Raw genomic sequence first — 23,878 nt, forward strand, 5'->3', positions numbered from 1 at the left:
TCTTTAATATGAAAGTTGTATGCCGTAGTTTATCAATCCTTCTGCATATTCGGAAACATTTACGGACTCCCGGAAAACGCTTCTCGGATCCCCGGTTGAGAACCACTGTTCTAAGCAGTGCAGATCTTTGGGGTAGTTCAAATATGCGACACCATTTTCATGTTTTTCTTCATCCCGTCTAATTTCTATGACATGAAGTATCGCGCTTTTCGATATCTCACATCATAGTTCTGATACACCAACCCCACGAGGCGTCGTATGATAACTAAGCAGCACCAAATAAAACTTTTAATAGACTTTTCTAGCAGACGTTCGAATGCGGTATCGCAGACCTTGTCTACTGGAATTGTAAGGTAGCGTTTTCAGAATTGGGGTTCAATCAAATTCAACAAACTGCAGCTGGCCAACTCCAACGATCGAAGTTCACGGCAGTGGCCTGGTGGTTGTTCCTGCGCTGTGGGATTATACTCCTTGAGCTATCAGGCATATAACACTAGAATTTGAGGTGTAGCGATTGTTGTATTGAGTCAAACGATGGCGAGCTTTCAGTGAAAAGTCGGTTGTGCAGTTCAAATACAAAAAGTGCACAATAACAGGCAGTTTAAAGAAAAGACCAAAGTCGGCCTATCACAAAACAACGAGTGAATCAATAAGGACTTCACATTACTTGTATGTGTAAAGTGTTAGATTGAAAATATTCTACAATTATCTCTGCCCGTGTCTTATGAAGTTCATTTAAAGGAAGTTTTTTCACCCGAGTAGTTGCTGACCTTGGAACTGAACTTATATTCGTGGAGAGATAAAACCAAATGACAAAATATTGTTCGTTTAGAAATTTATATCAACAACTTTTAAAAATATTTCAAAGTCATGGTGACTGTATAAAAGCTAAAAGTGGTGACGTTCACTAACCAAGATTGGAATTCATCTATGCTCGGCTGCTGTGACGCGAAGATCTTCAAACCTTTCGGTTACTTTAATTTGGTTTACTCACAGTCACATTAAGTACCACAACTATGCAGGGATGCAACAATAGTAATTGTACGGTTTCCAGCTATTGTTGAACGAGATATTTTTCCCAGCTTTGTTGAGCCAACGTTCAGAGTATAGAAAGTTTCGTTCAATCTGTCACTTTTTGCATGGAAAGGTAGGCCGTATTTGTACATTTAAGACTTCTAATTGGAAGAGTTGCAAACATAACTTTAACTTCATTTCATCATCAATCGCATGTACAAAAAGTCATACATGTAAAGCTACGGCGACAATTTGAACGGGTTTACGCAAAAAGCAGCATTCGTAGCGATGATCAATCGTCGCCTAGCTTCTTCTCCATGTCCCCATAATCATCAGTATCGAGAGGACTGATCTTGATTCCAAAATGCTTCTCAATGTCCCTCAAGACATACATATCATTTTCATTTGAAACGAAATTGATTGCGACACCTGATTTCCCAAACCGCCCTGTCCTCCCAATTCGATGCAGATAGGTTTCACAATCAGCTCTTCTTGACATGTCGACCGGAAGATCAAAATTAACTACGAGAGTAACTTGTTCAACGTCGATTCCTCGTGAACAGACGTTGGTTGTCACAAGCACTCTTTCCTTTGCTTCTTTAAACCTGAAAGAAAGGGGTCTTAAGCTTGATCAGACATGAAACAATCCCAACAAACAGTAGGCTATATATATGAGCATTGAGCATAGTTATTATTGCAAATCTTGTAATATTGTTTGTAACAATGCGTTCCAGACGAAGAAATATCAGCTGCAATATGAGATATTTTAGCAAGCTAATGAAAAGGTGAAAATATTGTAAGATTTAAAACATGCGGGCATGAGCAGTTATTTGTGCAGCAACTAAAAAACAATGCAGGATTGCATTTGAAGCACGATGCTTTACCTTCGCAAAATCGATGCTCTCTGTGAGACATCCAACTCTCCACTGAGCAACGCCACTACAAATTTTTCTTCACACATTTTCTTTGCAAGCCAGGATGCAGTCTTCCTGGTATGGCAGAAAATAATGGCTTGGCCGACGGATAAGACACCGTAGAGATTGGTTAGAGATTCGTATTTTTTCTCCATGTTGTGGCATTTCACGTAGTATTGTTTGATATTGTTCAACGTCTCTTCATCTCTTCTCAACTAAAAGCAGAAGTCAGTTTGGGACTTTTGTTTCTACATTTTGTAACGTGACGTCATTTAAGTGAAGCAATAAAAGTAAAATAATATAGAAAAAATTAAGGATTTTCTTTTCATAGAGGACTTTTTTATTTCAGTTTGGTGGTTGATTACAGCAGCCTACAGAATTACACATTATATAATACAGTGTAAAAAAAGTAAAACGGGAGTTTTGCATGCTGCACTTTTTACACAAGAATACAATTAGTAGTGCAACATCGACATTACTTTAGTCACATACACACAGCAACCAAGTAGCCTAATCACAATTTGTAAAAGAAGTTTGTGCATGACTGTATCATGGTATCGCTCACTGAACTAGTAGGCTACGAGGCCGTTAATAGGCATAAAAATTCCATAATCAAACAAGGTATAGGAAATTTAAAAAAATTATATTTCATAATCTTCATATTAAACAAAATTCTTACTCTGATGGTGTTGGGTTCTCTAACAATTTCTTGAGCAAATCTCATCACTGCTTCATCATAAGTTGCGCTAAACAACAAAAGTTGACAGGTCCGGGACAACTGTCGTTGTAATCGAATAGACTGGTCTTTAAAACCTTGCGTGTCAATCATGACATCAGCTTCATCCAAAACAAAGACTTGAATTTTAGGCAAGTCGAATGCCTGTAAAAATACACAATAAGTTTCCAAACAATTGGAGTATCGCATGTAAATATACCTATAGTTTTGCGGCAGTCAGCGGTATCAAATCAAGTTCATATACCCTTGACCTCATAATGTGAAGATTACATGACTTTTATTCTCATGCACATATACAAACACGACAATTTAATTTCCACTATGCATTCAGTACAAAGTTCTAAAGTCATTAGTTCATTCACTTTGCATGAGGCCTGGCCTGTTCACTTTGCATGCGGGAAAAAGAAGGCCGGCGCTGTCTTTCTAGATCTTACAGCTGCCTATGACACCGTATGGCATCGCGGCCTTACTTGCAAGCTGCTTTGCCTGCTTCCTGACTGACATATGATTCATATGATTATGGAACTTGTCAGGAATCGAAGCTTCACCCTCACCACCGGTAGCTCACGGCGAAGCAGACCGAGACACCTGAAAAAGGCGTCCCACAGGGATCGGTCCTGGCTCCACTTCTTTTCAACATCTACACCCACGTCCTGCCAACTACGGTCTCCGCAAAATATGCTTATGCGGACGACCTGGCAATTCTCCACTCCACAAAGTCGTGGGAAAATCTAGAAGACACCTTGAGCCAGGACATGAAAACTCTCTCAGCCTATCTCCGGAACTGGCGACTGAAACTCAGCAAAACCAAAACTGTGGCAGCAGCTTTCCACCTCCATAATCGGGAAGCTGATCGTGAGCTACACGTCCAGAACAACGGAAAATGTCTGTCCTTCTGCCCCGAACCAAGATATCTTGGGGTGACACTGGACAGATCGCTCACATACCACCACCATTTGGTGTCACTGCGCAAGAAACTCACATCCCGCGCTGCGCTACTCAAGCGCCTGGCAGGCTCTAGCTGGGGGGCGAGGGCTGACACTTTGCATATAGCAGCCTTAGCCCTTGTCTACTCTTCAGCAGAGTACTGTGCACCTGTTTGGTGCCGCAGTGCTCACTGCCACAACATCGACACTGCCATAAATAGCGCCCTGCGCACAGTGACCGGATGCCTGCGTCCCACACCATTGGACAATCTCCCCATTCTCGCTGGCATCCAACCCGCTGAGCTTCGTCGCGAAGAAGCCACTCTGTCCCTCGGTCGACAGGCACTGGAGCCTAACCACCTTCTCCACCACAAGATCTCTGCTCTCCCAAACGAGCACCCCCGTCGACTGAAATCAAGACACCCATTCGTGCCAGCCGCTTAACTTCTTATCAACAAAGCTGATGTACAAGACATCTCTGCGGCTGCTTGGGCGGACCATAAATGGAGTTCTGAATGGAAGTCAACCGCCACTAGACTCTATTCGTTCATCCCTGACGCCGACACACGCCCCATCGGTCTAACACTACCAAGACAGGCATGGGTGCGCCTCAACCGTCTCCGTACGGGCGTCAGGCTTTTCCGCTCAACCATGCACCAATGGGGAATGGCCTCTTCCTCCTCCTGTGAATGTGGTGCCGAGGAACAGACCGCAGACCACATCATCAATGACTGCTCCATCTTCATTTTAGGGTGTTCCATTTTGACAAAAAATTTTGAAATTGCACTTGTAATAGTGATTATGAGATGGGATTTTTGGTCAAACGAAGTATCCTTTTGAAATTTTTCACCAACTCCAACTTTTTGAGGTCCCACGACCCCCTTGAAAATTAGAGAAATACCCCCTCGGTAGACATAAAATTCAAATGTTTGAATGATCATAACTTCTGGTTAGAATGTAGTAGAACCATCATCTTTACATTAATTCTGCATGGTTTTTCATGCTGAACAAGATTACATGGTTTTTAAGGTCTTACAGGAATTAAAAAAAAATTTTTTTTTTTGCAAATTTTCAAAAAAAATTGCAATACCGTATTTCGCGACGTATTGACTTTACAAGCAAAAATCTGTCATTTAAGGTATGTTCTTATAGAGCCACGGTAATCAGTAGTGTTAATAAGCTTCAAACTAAAAAGATTCAGAAGCGAGCATTGAAACTTCCACTTCCTGTTGATCAACATGATCACGATGGAACAGCAGAACAACTCCAATTAAGTTCAGAATCTGATGGTTTTAGTAGTGCTGATGACAATTTTTGTGCCAATAATGATCAGCAACAAGAGCAGGAGAAGAAAAATGTGCAACGTTCCACTCATACCAAGCGTAAAACGTTTTTTACTGAGAAATCAGTAATAGCTGCTAAAAAGCTGGTATCAATTTAGAGCAGCTGGTTCGTTGCTTATCTGTGCTGCTGATACTTTGGGCTCACCGTCAGCAATGACAAGTCATTCAACATGGTATCGCAATGCCATTGCATATTATAGTAAGAAGATCACTGATGATGGTTTGTTGAAATTAAGGAATGCTGTTTTCCATTAGCTTTGTTTCGATGAAAAAAAGCTATTCAATCGGGAAAGACTGGCTGTTATTCCAATTTTATATATGGTTGCTTTTTCATTGCCCTCAAAACGTTCAAAGAAAAGGTAAGCGCTAGCGGGGAGGCATGTTTTACAGCTATAAAAAGCTTGTTGCAGACGATGACATGCAAAATATCTTGTGTGTAATTTCTGACAGTAATGCAGTTAACACAGGCTCAAAAAAGGAATAGTGGCAAAAATCGTGAAATATTGCAATCCTGAAATAGGGCCATGATGTAATATTGCTTGAATGTTTATATCATTGCATTGAGCTGCTGTTAGGAGATGTCATAACAGCTATTGATGGCTATACAAAATCACCGGATCTTTTACGTGATGGAGCTGTGTTTAATTTCATTAGCCAACTAACAAAAAATCATTTAATGGTTGATAAACTACAAAATTACAGATATAATATACTTTAACTAAGCTATTAGAGAAAAGCAAAAAAACTCTTATCCAATCTTTGGGAAAGATAGCAACATCAACTCCAGGAAACAAATCCATAAGAGCTGACCAAGCTTCACTCTTAGTCCTAAGTTGTGCAACATCCCAGGACATTCCTGGTGAGTTGAAACAATACTTGTTCGTTGCACAGGAGGCATTCCATCATGCTCGCTGGTTGACCAAGGCCAATGACTATCTTCATATTCTACTTTTTAAGCCATTTGCAGTTTGCACTTAATGCCACTCAACTTGCTGGATTAAGGTCTATCAGCCAATTTATAGTTGATGTGTAATTTGTATGCTCCAATGTTTATTTCATTTTTTTGCACCCCAGTGCTGTAAACGGACCAGCCATCACACTTTTCAATAGAGATTTGATGGCAGCGTCTGATCATGTTATTCAGTATGCGATGCCAAGTTTTATCAGGCATGGAAGCTTGTGAGCTTCCCCAAAAAATGTCAACATGGCATCTTATTGATAAACCACCGATTTTGCCAGAAAACGTCAGCAAGATTGCAAGAAAATCAATAAAGGCCAAAAAAACTGAGTCAATGCTTGCGCTATCAAGTAAAAAGATACTCATTTCATTTTATGATGTCACCAGTCAGTGTTCTCCATGTCTTTCATTGGGCACACCAGATGCATGGAGATCGTTCAAAAACAATCAGATGAACAATCAAAGAGTCATTGGACTGCTGAAACGATGTGTCATCGAAAAACGAGTCACAATTAGCACAGATGCCAATGATGATGATAAATTAGAAAAGACTGACAATGATATTCGCCAATATGTGATTGCAATGATGCAATAAGAATGCATGTTTAGTTATGGTTTAGCATGTTACAAGTTTAATATGAAAATTTAGTACGTTATCGTGAATGTTTTACATTAACTTTGGTTAGTCTTTTGTGTTTTCTTATCGTGTATTTTCTAAGTTGCCTGTGGAGTGTATTGAAATTCTTTGTATTGCTTTCTAAGTAGTGAATGCCATTACCAAGTTTCGTTTCGAAAAAAATATCAAAATCTACTTTTTTGCAATTTTTAAAAAATTACTTTTTTTTTCTTTTTATTTTAGGACTTTAAAAACCATGTAATCTTGTTTATGACCATTCAAACATTTGACTTTTATGTCTACCGAGGGGGTATTTCTCAATATTCCAAGGGGGGTGTGGGACCTCAAAAAATTGGAGTTGGTCAAAAATTTCAAAAGGATACTTCGTTTGACCAAAAATCCCATCTCATAATCACTATTACAAAAAAACTTTTTCGAAATGGAACACCCTAATCTTCAAGCCACCTAACGGAGTGGAAGGTCTGCGTGTCATGGATGATGAAACTAAAGACTGGCTGCTCTCTAGTAGCTTTCCAGTGTAGTCCGGGAACATCGTGAATCTGGGGTGGTAAAAGGATAGACCCTCGGCCCCAGAGGCTCACACGACGACGACGAGGCCTGGCCTGATAGAAGACGAAGCACATTCATTTTGAAAAGCGCAAAAATACTTTAAAAACATTCTTAACCTAATGAGAAAAGATATTGTCCTAAAAAATATTGTTGTGAGAACTTACGTGCTTGCGAGTCCAATCGAGAGTTGTTCCAGGTGTACCAATAACAATCTGAGCTGATATTCGCGCATTTCTTTCAACTGTAATTAGGAAGATGTTATGCTGTTGATAGAGCTGGGCGATATTGGTAAAATAATTTCGATACGATATTACCAAAAATAAAACGATATTATCTAAGTTTCGATATTTTACAGCAAATCGCAAGGCACGGCTTTCTACAACTGCATGAAAAACATACTGAGCACTGGTACTGAAATGAACAACATTTATTGCAAACAATGCTGCGATTTAACTGTCGCAAACTAAAGATTTTTGGACAAAAATGTCAGCATGTTGACATTGCAGGGTTTTAGGCACGATCTCTTCTTGGAAACAATTGAGCCACTAAGTGAAAACACCCTTTCACTACTAATAAAATCATCCAGCAAAAACAATATAAATTATCTACCTAGCTGTAGCTACCCTAGGCTACGGCCGCTACACTATGCTACGGCCGCTACGCTATGCTACGTAAATTCAGTCAGCTTGCAAGTTTCCTATCGCGTTTACCGGACTTCATCCTTCGCAAATCGCAACAACGCAACACATGGGAATCAATAAGCAGGATTGCGTAATCACAAAGACTGCTTGCAATGCGTAAATAATGCACACACGCTTGAGGGTTGTCTGCGCATGCGATGTCAGATTGCTCGCAATGCGTAAACAATGCACACATACTTGTGGGTTGTCTGCGCATGCGATGTCTGTGTCACTGCGCATGCGAAAATGTTGCTATAATTTCAGTACATTTATAAACGATAAAATCGGAGCTTTGTGAATAAATTAAATATCGCTGCCGAAAAAATATCGTATTGTATTGCAATATCGCCCAGCTCTAGCTGTTGATCAACATGCGACTATCAAAGAATATCTGTTGTTTTACAAATTAAGAAATTGTTTTTGCTTTTAACTGGTTCAAAGCAAATTAGGGTGGTCCCGTAATGTATGAGAAATTTTTTTACAGATTATCTGGCCTAGTCACATGATTCACCCTTTGTTTTGCAATTTTACTTATAGAATCAATTACCCTTGACCTAACAGTCACAGACGGGTAAGAAGCATAAATCAATACAATGCACTGTGTGATTTTGATCCCCTCGATTTAGCATAAAAAGCGTTTTTTTTACTTAGTTTGTATTGCAACTAAGAGAAAAACAGCTCATTAGGACAGATAGAAACTTTGTGTTTCTGCTTCTTTTGAGCTTTTTAACCCTTCCAGCTTAAGTAGTTTTTGATATGGTAATTTAACCCTTTCGGCTAGGTGGAAAGACCATTTGAGGGTCCAACCCCCAAAACTTTTGAGAAATAATTTATAAAGCACAATGTCAACAATGTAGCTTATTAACTGTTAGGGTGGACTGAAAAACACTTATTTGAATTTGAAAAAATGTGTTTTTCAGTCCACCCTAACAGTCAATAAGCTACATTGTGGGTGCAAGTATAGAATCCGCCACCCTGATCAACATGACGTCACAAAACGGACGCAACTACTACATAAAGGGTGAAAAAAAGGATGCTGAAAAGCGGCGGAATGAAGGTGATAAAGCGGAATGGATATGGATTTTTTGACAATTTTACTGTGTTTTTACAATAAAAACATTAAACCAACGTCGAGTGTTGAATACAACTACATAAAATGACAAAAAAATTACCAAATTGCATCAATTCAACTATAGTAGTTGCGTCCGTTTTGTGACGTCATGTTGACCAGGGTGGCGGATTCTATACTTGCACCACATTGTGTTTGTTAGAGAGTACTTCAACGATTATGTGGCACCTCTAAACATTTTTCAATCTTTGCAAAAATTTATGCAGTATATATATAATATATTTTAGACAATGTAAAGAAGGTAAAGTAATTGTAAAAACATTCTAAAAAAAATTTTGGGACTACCCTAAATTGCATATTATACGGTATATTCTCACAAAAAAATGCTACTAATATATAAGCAAAGAAATAAAATAGTTTCTCCATGCATTTTCATACAAACTATTTATTTGCTAGCAACATAACTGCAATGAATGCAGCTCTAACAAAGGGCAAAAAATAAAGCTTGTTAGAATAAAACTATGACTGTCATATGTTAGAGAGTTGTATCATACTTGTTTCACTACTGGATCATCACTAATATATAAAACAGCCACATGTGGTTTACACTTAGTGTTTAAAACCTACCCCTGTTTCCCCTCACAGCATACCCAACCTGTAAGTTTGGCAAAAACTTTCCCATGGACTCCACAACTTTTCCAGTTTGCAAAGCTAATTCATATGTAGGAGAAAGACAAAGACATTGTGGATAGTGTTTATCTGTGTCAATTCGACTTAACATTGTGAGTACAAATGCAGCTGTTTTTCCTGTCCCGGATTGAGACTGCGCAATCATGTTTTCTGGAGGATTTGCAAGCAGAATTGGAAGAGCAGTTTCTTGAATTCTGGAAGGTCGATTGAAACCCATACCATAAATTCCATCCAGAAGTTCTTTCCTCAAGCGGAGCTCCTCAAATGACTTAACCGAGTAAAGGGGTGATTTTGGATCTCTTTGTTGTACTTGCAGTTCCTGATTGTTTTGAACAAGTTTATCTCGCAGCATTTTTTTAAGAAGAGAGCTCTCTTCATGTGTCAACGGTTTTTCATAATTTGCATCATTCTCAGCCAACTTTGGAGCAACACTTTCTGATGAAACTGGTACTTTTTGCGCAACTTTGTTGCCCACTTCCTTTTCTATGTTTAGGGATTCAATCTTTTTAGCAAGACCTTCTTGTTTGTTGGCTTCTTCAGCCCAATTTTCATCGTCCATTGTTACCGTATATTAAGATAAAATGGATAGGCCTAATGACTAAGCAAAATTCGTTTTCAAAATACTACCTACAAAAAAGAAAACATCACAAAATGTATATATATATACGGTGTTATATATATTGAATTGTAAATGGTGCACTGCACTATGTCAGCAAAACGGAAGTTTCTTGATAGGGTAACTAATCTTACACTTAAAGAAAAGAAGGTGCTCCCAAAGAATCGGCCACGGTCACCCTACGCTCAAAGTCAAAAGTCAGGATGCATTTCAGACTGAGAAACAGCCGAACATGCTAGTCGCATGCTTTTATAAGTAGTTTTTTGCATATCTGTTCGATTTCGGAAGACAACTGGTTAAAATGACCACCATCATTCTGGCAGAATAATTTTGCACGATCCGCCCAAAAAAATGATATTTACCAACAGCATTTAAACAAAGCAAACGTAGCAAACCTCGCAAACCTAGCAAACGTAGCAAACTTTGTTACTCAATTGCTAAATGCAACTCTGTTGTGTATTTTTCAGTGAAATTGATCTGACATGTCTGACAACTTTTGGGATCTAATTTGTGTTTTGTTTGCTTTCTCTGTTTTTGTTTTGTTTTTTTATGTTATGTTCATATACAATCTTCTCATGTTTTGGCTTGCATTTACTAACCCCCACATTGCGATTGTAACCTTATTCAACGTTTCATTATTTTCTCTAAGTGTTTTCAGTATAATTTTCATTGGTAGTATTTTTTTGTAAAATACGGTACTGCCGCCGGGGTGGAAGCTGACTTGGTGATCTCATAAGGTCTTTCGCTTCCTTCCTCTCTCACTTCTATGTAATGTACCAATCAGAGTTGCCAGATTTTGAAAAAAAAAGTAGCCAAAAAAGTAGCAAATTTGCTCCCAAAGTAGCCCAATTTATAGCAGGAGCGCGAGAACTATGTTTTCCAACTTCTGGGGAGCTTCGCCCCCCAGACCCCCCGTGAGGCGTTCTCACACTGGCTGCAGCTTAACAAACCCAGTGAAATTGCACAAATTACTCTGCTAAATAGCAACAGAGTTACCGGTACATTAAGGCACGTTCACATCAGGCTCTATCGGGTACAGATTAGATTCTCACTACTTTTTCAGCACACTACTTTTCAAGCACTTCTGCGTTCTGACTTCTACAGTAAGAGTAAACTGTAAAGACATAGAACGGAGATATCGTAACGCTAGAATAGTCTAGAAACTCACTCAACCATGTCCCTTGCTACGTCTTGGAAACATGAGAATGTGCTGTAAAATTTGTAAACTACAAATAAACTGTCAGTAGACTGCAAGCGAAACTTACTTTAGTAAGAAATTTCCGATGTAAAAAAGTCGCAATCTTGTTATGTTGTCGCCAATCTAAATTTAAAAGTAGCCCAAAAAGTCGCAAGTCGCCAAGCTCAATTTTTTGTCGCAAATCACATATGGAAAGTAGCCCAATTTGCGATAAGTAGCCCAATCTGGCAACACAGGTACCAATGTATTTGTCGTGATAATTTGAGAAAAAAATAAACCAGTGATTGATTGATTGATTGAAACCTCGCAAACCACAGAGTTGCCAGATGGTATTTTTTATTGTATTCTTTTAAATTTCTTGGCGCTTTATTTATCGGGTGCATGTTTTTTAAAACCCTTTTGAACATGTTAATTGTTTAGTGCTGATGTTGCAGATGTTCTATTCTCATCTATAAAAAGATATCATTATCTCTGCTTTGTTGGTTATGGTTAGTTTTGATATAAATACATTTAAAGCAATGCCTTTGCGATCAACATTTGTGAGATAGCCTATTGCAAGTTAATATTAACGCAATATTTGGTAGTCAGACATTCGGGAATCAGTACTCCATTCCTTAGTTAGACCATGGCTGAGTGCGAGTTCACTAATCACTGGTTTTCTAAAAACCGGGCTGCAGACGAAAAATAAAACTTAACTTTTGCAGACGACCATAGTTCCAGCCCTGGGTTACGCCGTGTGACACAAAACGAAGAAGTTCTTAATGACAAGTTTTGTGTGTGTTTAGAAAGTAAGGGATATTTTGTGAACGAAACCGGTTTTTCCAAGGTTTGGTCATTTGAAGTGTGTTTAAAATACCTAGGCCTATATGCTTTGGCTCTTTTTTGGGCAACTTGCAAAAAAATGGTTTGTTTTTGGGATTGGTTTGAAACGTATTTTTGGCTGGGTAATTTTGTGGAATCTGGCAACACTACAAGGTTTGCTTCTTTAAATGTAGCAAACCTCACAAGGTTTGTACCAGTGATGCCACTCTTGATGTAATTACATCAAATTTGATGTTTTTGGGTAACCTTTTGATGTTTGATGTTTTTGCCCAAAAATCTGATGTTAAGCGATTTGGTGTTAACTAGCGCAGACTAAATAAAATATAATCAATTTGGTGAATTCAATAACTTTAAAAGGACAGCTTCTAGCTCGCCAACTTGTATCCCAAAGTAGTTGAAGCTGCACCAGCTGGCAACCATCAAATAGGCTAGTGGAAGTTATGAGCAATGGTGGTCCACGTAAAAGATACATGAGCATGATGAGCCGTTGTGAAGAAAACTGGATAGGCTGGTTGTAGTATCTAAAATGAAGACATTAAGGGCCATATTTTAAAACCTTACTTGAGCTCAAGACGGCCTTGACTAAAAATTCGACCCCACGAAGTAGGCTAAAGTGTAATACCAAAATGATACTTTAACTTGATGTTTCGTAACTAGCCAATTGCTGGACTTCATTCATCATAAATGATGCATTTTGTAAAATCAGTTTTGCATTACATCTGAAGTGAGTCAAACTTGAAGTCGAGTAGGGTTTTAAAATACAGGCCTAAGTTGTCTATACTGTAGGTAAGCTTATTGCAAATATCAGCCGCCAAAATTAAAAAGGTACCGCATTGAAAGCGTACTCACTGGTCTACACGATTTTTGCTCTAGGCCTATGAACTTTGAAAACTGATTTAGAGCAATTTTGGGGTGCTGAATCCGACTCTTACCTCAAATTTATTCTATCATGTCAGGTTTGTGAGATAGCCTAACAGCAAATTGTTACTTTTGTCAAAAGTGGAAGATTTGATGTTGCGTTTGTTGCACGTATACACATTGTGCTATATCCAGAAATCCAGGCCATGTGGTGCATAAGTAGCAGAAATACACCCACCGACTATAATTATGATACCAATTTGTTGTCTAAGCAACATTATTAACAAGGCAGTAATAACAAACTAAAAGGGAAGCTAAAAGTATAACTGAACCCCTCCTCCGTCAATGTTTTGCATGAAACCACAAAGATTTAAGCAGGCCTATGTCAATGCTTGTCCAGTAACCTTATTTAGGCTGTTTTGGCCTGTCTAACACTAACCTTTCGTTATAGCACTGCATATGTTGGTAGTAAACGCAACGCCAAATCTTCCACTTTCGATAAAAGTAACAATTTGTTGTTATTATATCTTACAAACCTGACATGATAGGATAAATCTGAGGTCAGATTCGGATTCAGCACCCCAAAATTACTCTAAATCAGTCTTCAAAGTTTTGGAGCAAAAAAAAATCTTTTTTCGTAGACCAGTGTTATTTTAGTTGCATATAAAATTCAGTTAGCCAAGTAGTGATTCTTGAAAACATGTTTTTTAAATAAACCTTTAATTAAATTTTACGAAGAAAGTCTAGATTTAATGTAATTGTTATCTTTTGTTATCATTTTATTGGCAAAACGCACCCGAGCTTTCAATTTGATGTTTTAATCTTGAATTTGATGTTTTTTATGAAAAAATTTGATGTTTTATTACTTGATGTGAGTGGCAACACTGGTTTGTACATTTACCTAGTGATGGTAACTACTATCTAGGCTATGACTTTTAATAAGGTCTGTGCGTTTGTCAATTGATAGTTATGAGGTTTTCTCAGTGGGCGTCTTTCAATGTCGCGAACTCCGATTTTCTCGCAAAGCTTGAGAAGGTTTCTGCATTTGAAAGCCTACCGCAATAGGTTTTCATAGTCTCCCTAAAGAAGATAGATTTAGACTAGCAGCAAGTAATGGTAAGGTTGTCTGTAGTCTAGGCCTATCTATTTTATGCAAACTATAAACAGTTGAAAACCTCATCGGCCATCAATTGTAGAAACCTTTCTCAAGATTTGCAAACCTTGTAGAGTTGCCAGATACCACAAAATTACCCAGCCAAAAACACGTTTCAAACTATTTTTTTGCAAGTAGCCCAAAAAGGAGCCAAAGCATATAGGTATTTTGAACACACTTCAAATGACCAAAACTTTTGGAAAAACCGGTTTCATTTACAAAATATTCCTTACATTCTAAACACACACAAAAACTTGTCATTAGGAACTTCTTCCTTTTGTGTCACACGGCGTAGCCCAGGAACTACGGTCATCTGCAAAAGTTAAGTTTTATTTATCGTTTGTAGCCCGGTTTTTAGAGAACCACTGATTAGTGAACTCACTCTACCATGGTCTAAGGGATTAAGTACTGATTCACGAATGTCTGACTACCAAATATTGCGTTAATATTACTTTTCAACATCTCACAAATGTTGATCGCAAAGGCATTGCTTTAAACGTATTTATATCAAAACTAACCATAACCAACAAAGCAGAAATTTTGATATCTTCTTACTGATAAAAATAAGACATCAACACTAAACAAGTAACATATTCAAAAAGATTTTAAAAAACATGCACCCGATAAATAAAGCGCCAAGAAATCAAAAAAATACAATTAAAAAAAATACCATCTGGCAGCCTTGTGGTTTGCGAGGTTTGCTACATTTAAAGACAGCCCATTTTTACCACAGGCATGATGAAATTTCCACATTTGCGGTAATCACCAAAGTGGAAGTACACCGTCATTCTGGCAGAATAATTTTTCAGCTTTCCGCCTAAAAAAGTTATCCGTGAATAAGTGCGAGGCATACAATGCGACCTGACAACAACAACATTTTTGCATAATTGACACCTCTTCAAACATCTTCGAATAAAACTATAATCCGCAACACGTGCCACTTAAATTTTACATGCATTAGATTCAGTATTAAATTACCTTTCCAGGGATGTGCACCAATAGGTGGGCATTTGGAAGGAACTCCCAGCAGAACGCTTCAAAGATGGAGGATATATTTACGATAAACATTAAAATAATAAGATTTTTGCATAATTGATAGCCTACCTCTTTTAAATATACGTCGTAACATCTCAAATTTTGAAGCCCTCAGCTTCAGAGTCTAATGGTAAATCCGGCACTGCTGATGGTAATAGCGCAATGCAAGTTATCATAACAAGGTTTATTAAATTACTATCGGTGCGAATTGTTATTTTACGATAAACATGCGTCCTTCTACTGTCAAACGTAATAAAAGCCTTCGTATCCCCTTTATTAGATATCCCTGGATTAAATGTAATCCCTTGTCATTCCTGAACGTTGGTGACAATGAGTTGACTCACATTATAACTTAATAAAAGACCGACCCTGAAGGTTAGCTAACAAAGTCTTCTCCTCTGATCTGAGGCCACCTACAACACTAAACGGAATCTAGAGTCGTGTCTGTTTCTTTGGCGTTTAGTTTCACTCACACTATAATGTGCTTACTGTACTGCAAAATAGAAATTTATTGTAATTTAAGTGCAAAGCAGTAAAAAACAACACCTCACATCAAAAGTTAAGAATATAGCCTAGTGCTTAAACAATGGCAATGTCAGCAACAAAATAAAAAGGCTGGGTATGCAAACCAAAACAGCGCATGCTTCTTTTAAACAGATGGATTGGGTTATAAATTGTACAGTACATAGGTTAGTTAAACAATATACAATTACTGTTTGAGTAGTTTGCGAATATTATGTTCAATTGTATTTGAAAAAGTATGTTTCTTAAAGATATTCCTATAACTTTCTCCACATTAACATCAGTTGAGCAAGGAAAGCAATGGCATGGAATGGAGATTGCTACGTCACATTAGAGTCTCGCCACGGAAAACGGTAATGAGGCTATACACTTGAAATATATTTGTATCGGAGGCGAAGCCTGAAAAAAGTGAGGTCCAGTAAATTCCTACTTCGTTGACGAAAATAAAAATGAAAATAACGTATGCCGCAGTTGCGTGGAAACATGCTACAGCATTTAGAATAGTCACTTTAATTTTAAAAATTAAAATCGCTTCCAGTGAAAAGAAGTTAACAATGCCCCGGATTAACTTCATGCAAACAAAATAACAGCGTTCAACGTTTTTATGAAACACTTCCAACACCAACAAAAACTCGTTTAACAAAACTTAAACGTCATGATTTAGCTCAAATTGTCCAAAGAAACATAAAAATAAAGCTATTTTAACTACTACTGGCATAGGCTACTGACAACTTTTAAATATTAAAGTTTGTGTAAGTTAAACTAGAGGCAGTTCAAATATCATAAGACGCAATTTCATTTGAACGCAATTTGGCATCATTTGACAAATTTTTACTATTGATTTAGGATGGGGAGGCTCCCACGGGGTCCTTCTCTTTTGGCGACTGACTCGTTGCCTGGCTGATTGACATGTGCAAAAATGTTAATTTCCCCCCTCGAAATTTTGTGCTGGCTACGCCTCTGGTTCTGATGATCTCTTTTCGCGACGACGTCATGTATGATATTTGAAAAGCTTTCAGTCTCAGCCAAGTGTTTCGAAAACAAAAAAGTAGTGTAGGTTATAAAATCTAAGTGTCCAAAAAACTGTTTTTCGGTAACATGTAAAGACCCACGTGACTAAATAACGAAGTGTTATACTTATGTAGACAAGCTAAAAATATACAATGTTTTTGTTATGATAGGCTAGTGATATGTAAGCTATATAAGTTAACAGAAAAAAACTCATGCTAAGCAAGCAAGGGCAAGTAAATGACCAGAAAAGTGTCAGAATATGAAAGTCGCAATATAAAGACCAATTAAAACGTGATCAAAATATCGAGAAAGTAGTTTCAGATATTTTGCTTTTAGGTTAAACTTAGCAGATATGAAATAGCAATCAATTTAAAGCAACAGCCTTGAAGCAACCGGTCATGTTCTTTTTTTCAGCAAGTAGTTGCTTAATTTAATGTTTACTTGTTTAAAGTTTTAATGCATGAATAAGTCAACCATTTCAATACAATAAGTTCGGTTCTACAAATTGCTCTTTTTCAGTGGGGTGTGGGTTACTTAAATGCAAATCAGGAGTGGGTCTATCAACTGGTCTTAAGGAGTTGATTTTAACAAAACACAGTGATGTGTAGGTATAAATTAATCCGACCTCGCACACACACCGGGAATACAGTTATTTTCTGTGTTTTAAGGGAGACGATCGCCCCCCCCCCCCCCCCCCACTGAATCGACAACTGATTAACATCAGCAGGATACTTACATTCTGCAATTTGTTTGAACTAATAGGCCTAATCGATTCGTTCTTCAGTTTTCATGACGATTATTTGATCAAGGACTTACTCAGCTTCAAAAAAACGTAGTTTTCACGTTACACAACGTTTGCAGACCATGAAGCAATAGAAACAAGGAAAAAGTATCGTAGCTGAGTAGGCAAAAGTTGTGAAAATAACCTGAGGTGAACACTGAAGCTGCTAAACAACTTTAACACATTTTCCATTTGGGTTTGTTGTTTGACTCGCGTTGACAAACGCACAGTCAATGCAAAAATAAGCGAGTTGCCTACAGCTCACAAGTCAGGTTTTCCACACGATCCGGTGCACAATTAGCAAACTTTTCTTCGAGTTCTTTTCTGCGGATCTACGGAATGGGAGTGCGAATGAAAAGCGTATCTCCAAGAGTTTGGTTTCAGATAGGGGACCTGGTGAACAATGGATGGGTTAATCATTACAACTTATGGGAGGTTGTCCTTTCAAACAGGTTAAATTTACAAGCGCACCATTGTGCGAGGTCACAATAGAAACATTTGTAAAAGTTTGAAACACGTATGGCAAGACAGCTACGCCCGTCTTACCACCCTTCATACAAAAGGTTTGTATTGTTTGAAAGGCCAAGGAAACTCTTTAGAAATAAGCTGTACGAGATGACAATGACAAAAGTCATTTAAAGCACGCCCTTAAGAGGTAATAGTTTATTGCTTATTGTTGTCGGAAGCTTAAAACTTTTAACTTTTTGAATATAGCCCATATCATTGATTATACACAAGAAATTGATTATAAAAACGTTTCCAAACCTAAGGCAAAACTTATACTTTTGAAGGTCATTCTCTGAGCCCAAATTTTATTGTTTCTTATACAGTCACTTTAGTCATTATTTTGTTGTTAAAGAACTTTAACCACAAAGCTGTGGAGTTATATAAGCCCAAGTTTATTGTTTCCTTTGGAGTCACTTTTATTGTTATATTTGTATGTTAAAAAACGTTAACCGCAAAGCTGTCGTGTTACATGAGTAGTTTACGCCGCAACCTAGCTATCAAAATATCTTTCTTTCAGCCTACCATACAAATAAGGCTATTAAGTACGCTAATAAATTAGTAACTGGTAATAAAGTGGAGTGCGTTTTACCACAAATTAATAGACTATAACAAGAATATTAAAATTAATGCGTATTAACTGATAAACTAATTGCAAATACAAAGAAACCTTGGACGACAAAGTGATAAATAAGAATTTAGGATACGATTTCTCTGATTATTGTACCTGAGAGTTCGCCATAGTTCGCAAGTAAGGCTTCACAACCACCTCGTCTTGTGAAACCCACGCAGTAGTATTGGATGGAAGTTCTATTAAGCCTTCACTTGGTAGCGGATGATGTTTCAAATATCTTCGATATTTTATTGTCTCTCCTTTATTAAGTCCTTAGAAAGTAAATAAGAAGATTTTTACAGACTTAAAAATCAAGGAATGGTTAAGTAGGCTACAGCTTCACGTGGGCTACCTTTTGTTATTACGGTTTATCAATCGTAAAAGTTTCTTTTAAAAAAAAGACAAAACTGAGAAAACATTTTGCGATTTCTAAAAATCATATAAAGGATGAAATCTCTTGTCGTTAACTGCAAATGCGGTTCTTTAATTCACTGGTTTTCATATTTGAATCCGAGTAATCCGAGCCTCCCAAGTGAATTAGCCAGTCTAAGTATCGCCAATATCTTAATCTTACCTAAATAGTGTTCTCTGTACATGCTGTGAATGTCATCTTTGCATTTGGGCAGTTTGTTTTGTCCCCATGTTATAATATCTTTAGACGCATGCTGGTTTACCGTTGGTGGCGCCTTATGTTTCCCAAGACCCTGTTTAAAACACTTTTTAAATCTGACATAAAAGTAAGATTTAGAGTGACGTTGCAATGTTTATTAAAATCAACGTGTTGTTGAAATGACGCACATGTGATTTTTGCAACAACTTTATGAAGTTTTCTAATCCAGATGAATACCGACAAAAACATTGAGATATAAATCTGGTTTGAACAGACGGAAATAAGTAGTTGTTCAACTCCAAGTTTTCAAAATTGTGAGTGCTTGGATAGTAATTCTGCAGTGCATTATATCCCATAGTTGTACGCAGAAAATGATTTTTGGCAGGTAATGTGATTAGTCTACTAACACTCAGACATAATCAGTATAATGTATTCAAAAGGTTGCTGACAGCTGGTTTACAGTTGACAATACAACAAGCTGTCGATTTTGACAAACAAACCTAAATTACTCACTTTACCAAAGTATACTCCATAATTTTGAAGAGCATTCCGGTTATCGTGATCGGAAAATGGATTTTCTTTTTTGCGGAAGGAACTCTGTTTTTGACAATAATTTTATATACAGTCAAAAACAACAATAAATGAAAATAATCTAGCCATTAATACTGATTAATTTACAAAACAACTGAATTTACATTTACACAACAAATGAGATAAAAAATTAAGTAGCTTATGATGAAGCACACTTTTCATAAACGGACCTCTTATCATCACATTTTCTCTACGAAAAAAGAAACTAAATGTACTAGCTTATTATGGAACTTAGCCTATTATCTACCTCATAATAGTATTAGAATTCGTAGGACTAATAAGAGAAGATGAGAGCAGCTCAGCTTGTAAAGAGGGAAACGTCTGATAAACGAGTTCATTTTTCTTAAAACACGTCATGAAACACGACAATAATTTTTGGTTTGAATGTGAAGTCACATTATTATGTTCACAGGAATATAATGTCTACAAAAACTTAACAGCACAAAAAACAAGATGAAGGATATAAAGCACATCTTAAAAAAGCCTTCTTCTTTTATTATCGCACTTGATCCCAAGCATTGACTGCCTCTTGCATGAAAAGTTTCCAAGATTCTCTGTTGTTTGCTGTGTGTATTACTGTATTAGGTGTATGTTGGTGTTGGTTTTTTCGGTTTGTTGGTTTAAGTAGGTTAATCTTCACAAGCATTCAGAACTTTCTGTCAGTCAGTTTGAATAACCCCAATGATATCTTGAAATGACCTGTTTTAAGTTTTGCACAGAGACCTTAACTTCAACTTTCCATATTCATAAACACAACATAACAGATTAGGCAGAAACTGGTTTAGTTAAATTTTGTAAGTTCTGATACAGCATTTTTGGAGCGTTCTACTGCATTTAAAACCGTTTGTTTCTTATATTACCAACTCATTAAGTATGCTGATGACCTGCTAAAGTAATTGACAAGATACTCATGCAATCACCATTAAACAGAGCAGGTTAAAAAATTTATACTTGTTTGTTGCGTATAACATGAATGTATGAGCACTTGCATGGGCACAAGCAAAGTTTTGTTAACTGAGGTAAGATAACTGTGCTCTAAACATACAAAAATTATTACTGTATTTGTTTTGTTTGTCTCTCAACTTACTCTATGTCTCCCTATCATAAGATATCAGACACATAACATGGGTACTTAAATCAAATATAGTTATTACTATCTGAATCCTTAACAGCTTCTTTTACCTAAAGGAGGATCATCAGAAGGTCCTTATTCAAATAAAATGCTTATTATAAATGAATAAGGACCTTCTGATGATCCTCCTTTAGGTGAGACAGGGTGTTAAGGATTCAGATAGTAATAAGTATATTTGATTTAATTCGCTCTGCTTTGCTTTTTTGCTTAGCATTGAGCACTTTTTGTAGTATTAATGGTTTTCATTGTTTTTTGACATAGGTACCGTACTTACATATTTTTGTTTATAAAATTAGTTGGTATTTGGAGGGCATTCACTTTGTTCCTCTTTCTTGTAAGAATTTTGGAATTCAATTATAATATTTTTATGGTTTTTGATGAGTTTTCTATCATGATAAAACTTAACCATTTATTGGTTGTGTCCCAACTTTTCTGAGCAAGCGTAATATTTACCTAAGCATATGAGAACTGACTATAATTACCACAAAATTCCCACATAAGTGGATGGCTTTTGTGAAGGGGTTGTCGTAGGTGCAATGTTTGTGTCGTGTGTTTAGATTGGTGTGTTTTTGATAGCAACCATAGCCATTGCCAAAGTTATGTATAAGATACATAAGCATAAGTGTGCAAGTAGATCTCTGATTACAAAAAATCAATAAAAAATATAAACTGACTCAACTATGTAGCCTATTAAGCAAATTGATAGAAATAGCATAGTAATACAACTATACAATACAGCAACATGACCAATAAAACTACATTCAATATCATAATACCGTTAATCTCTCTTGAAAGATGGGAGGACATCTAACATGTGAGTTATTGTCAGGATGAGAATGTTGAAGCATTACCCCGGTGGTTGATGCGACCATGCGACTTTCTACCTTTTCCGACTTTCCATTATGATGAAACTAAACTCAAAACAACATTCAAACATGAAGACTTGTTTCAATCGTGTACAAATATAATGCTAACCATCTTGTTTAGGTGTTTGATTCCATTACACTGCTGCCCCAAACAACACAGTATTGGGGAGGGAATCAAATGTTATGGAATCAAACACCTACCCAAATTAAGTCAGAGGATTCTTACAAACAACTCACTAAAAACACGAAGAGTTTTTATTGTCTGACATTTAGTCTGTTAAGTGCCTAATTAATATTTTGCGACTCATGTTAATGTGCGCACTTAATTTGGCAACACCCAGTTATTTTTTGTCGCATTAGTACTTTGTAGAGTGTGGGCCTGTGGGGGTGTCTGCAGCGCAATAATCCTAGTCAGAAAATTGGTCCTTTTTTACATTGATTGGTGTAGAAAAGAACTAATATGCTGACTGGGATGCTTTGGTTTTGACTATTGCGAAGAAATCAGTATTGGACTATTGTTTTCTGATGTACAGTAATTGCCTAATTACTGCATTTTTTTCTGTCAGACTGCAATTATCATTGGAAACAATGTTTCTCAGTTTCTTCTCATATTGTAATAGCGTTAAGTAAGTAAAGAGAAAAAAAGTTCCATGTCCAACGTGAGTGGACAAGAAATGTTTGAAATACAAACACAAGTGGAGAAAAAAAGTTTGAAATACCAACAATGTAAAGAAATTTTAGCTTGTGGAAGCCGGCGACCAAACATGGCTTACCGGTTCGGTAGTTTTAGAGGCCATTTAACGACTTCTCAGCGACCATGACCACTGGAAGCCTACATTGCTGCGTACTCAACAGATTAATTATAATGCAGTAGCTTATTAGACTTTGCTTTCTCCATGACAACTACGATTACCCTGAACCTACCATCTGTGTATGATTTTTTATATGTATGTTTCATATACCGGTAGGCTACTGTTGTATATTTATATCAAATATAGTTACCACTTTCTAAAACTTTTACAACTTGTTTCACTCTACAAGGGGGATCATCAGAAGGTCCTTATTTAAATAAAATCATTATATGTGCCAGTTTTAGTATATGATGCTGTACGGTACTCTTAAAAAATGCCAAAGGGGCCTCAGCTCAATAACCTTGCATATTTTGAGGCCTTTAGGTAGCCTACGGTGTTTCATTTGTGTACAATTGCTTGTGGTGCAACTTATGTTTTACATGTCTGTTGTAGCATACATTTGTCTACAATTTAACCAACAGAGTTATTGATGGTTTTGTTTTTGTATTAAGTTTCATCAGATAGTATTGGTTGATCTATTTACATTTACAAAACTTAATATTTTCTTACCCAAATTCCATGTTCTTTAGTTGATGGAACAAATTTTCTTCCTCTTGTCATCGTAGGTAACTTTTAACAATAGTAAACAACTAGACAAATTAATGCAATAAAGCTTTAAAAGAAACACTTTGTGTGAACAACAGCCTACCCCAGTCAGGGTATGTACAATTTCATTTACTAATTCGTTTTCACCAAGCAATTATTTCCTCTTATTTCCTTATTTTGGAAAAATAAATTTCTCCCAAATTTCCTCTCATACAATATACACGCCATTGACCAAAAAAGTGAGTTATCATTCAACAAAACCAGGACAAAACTTTGAAAGTACAAACATACCAATGACAGGTGAAGTATCGCTTTCAAGTTCAATAACTAAACTGTGAGAATGCTGATGGAACACCTTTTAAGCAATTACATTTAAAAAAATTCTTTGGCATAGCTTTGGTAGAGAGATAATTCTTGAATAGCCTACCTAATTTATACTAAACAGGCAAATACCCAATTATTTCAAAAAAGTTTAAAATGCTTGGGAATCAAGGTATGAGACAGTTTACCTCAAAATATGAAAAAAAACATGAAAAAAGGCTTCAAATTTTTCAGTAAAATGTGCAAAAAACATTTCTAAACGACATCCACTACCTGACTATGTTAATTGTTATTATTTTTTGTGGTATCTGTATTTGTTTTTGCTTTTTTTC

General features: G+C 36.9%; 2 protein-coding genes across 3 annotated transcripts; both read right to left on the bottom strand.

Annotated features, from left to right (window-relative positions):
* Positions 1 to 505: 505 nt before the first annotated feature.
* On the bottom strand, positions 506 to 10,135 carry LOC145764569 (ATP-dependent RNA helicase DDX19A-like). The gene is made up of 5 exons (XM_082576194.1): positions 9,454 to 10,135; positions 7,242 to 7,318; positions 2,608 to 2,808; positions 1,899 to 2,143; positions 506 to 1,619 (listed from the first exon to the last, which is right to left on the bottom strand). Exons 1-5 carry the CDS (start codon positions 10,073 to 10,075, stop codon positions 1,307 to 1,309), a joined length of 1,458 nt encoding a protein of 485 aa, XP_082432320.1. The 5' UTR covers positions 10,076 to 10,135; the 3' UTR covers positions 506 to 1,306.
* Positions 10,136 to 15,689: 5,554 nt separating this feature from the next.
* On the bottom strand, positions 15,690 to 23,295 carry LOC145764775 (testis-expressed protein 36-like). 2 transcript variants are annotated; one of them, XM_082576447.1, is made up of 7 exons: positions 23,190 to 23,295; positions 21,739 to 21,873; positions 19,753 to 19,836; positions 19,204 to 19,333; positions 18,744 to 18,901; positions 17,778 to 17,905; positions 15,690 to 16,119 (listed from the first exon to the last, which is right to left on the bottom strand). In XM_082576447.1, the coding sequence occupies exons 1-6, from the start codon at positions 23,238 to 23,240 to the stop codon at positions 17,810 to 17,812; spliced, it is 654 nt and encodes a 217-aa protein (XP_082432573.1). In that variant the 5' UTR covers positions 23,241 to 23,295; the 3' UTR covers positions 15,690 to 16,119; positions 17,778 to 17,809. The 2 variants fall into 2 exon arrangements, with proteins under 2 accessions (XP_082432573.1, XP_082432574.1); XM_082576448.1 differs by having other exon boundaries at positions 17,771 to 17,905.
* Positions 23,296 to 23,878: the final 583 nt, after the last annotated feature.

Source organism: Aplidium turbinatum, chromosome 2, assembly GCF_918807975.1.
Source record: "Aplidium turbinatum chromosome 2, kaAplTurb1.1, whole genome shotgun sequence".
Lineage (NCBI taxonomy): Eukaryota > Metazoa > Chordata > Ascidiacea > Aplousobranchia > Polyclinidae > Aplidium > Aplidium turbinatum.

Coding starts and splice junctions, on each gene's coding strand:
- LOC145764569 (XM_082576194.1), bottom strand. CDS start 10,075: ATGGACGATGAAAATTGGGCTGAAGAAGCCAACAAACAAGAAGGTCTT. Junction 7,319..9,453: donor TGCTGTGAGGGGAAACAGGG/GTAGGTTTTAAA, acceptor TCCTAATTACAG/TTGAAAGAAATGCGCGAATA. Junction 2,809..7,241: donor TCGATTGGACTCGCAAGCAC/GTAAGTTCTCAC, acceptor GTATTTTTACAG/GCATTCGACTTGCCTAAAAT.
- LOC145764775 (XM_082576447.1), bottom strand. CDS start 23,240: ATGACAAGAGGAAGAAAATTTGTTCCATCAACTAAAGAACATGGAATT. Junction 19,334..19,752: donor ATGGAGTATACTTTGGTAAA/GTGAGTAATTTA, acceptor TGTTTTAAACAG/GGTCTTGGGAAACATAAGGC. Junction 17,906..18,743: donor GAACTATGGCGAACTCTCAG/GTACAATAATCA, acceptor ATTGTTCACCAG/GTCCCCTATCTGAAACCAAA.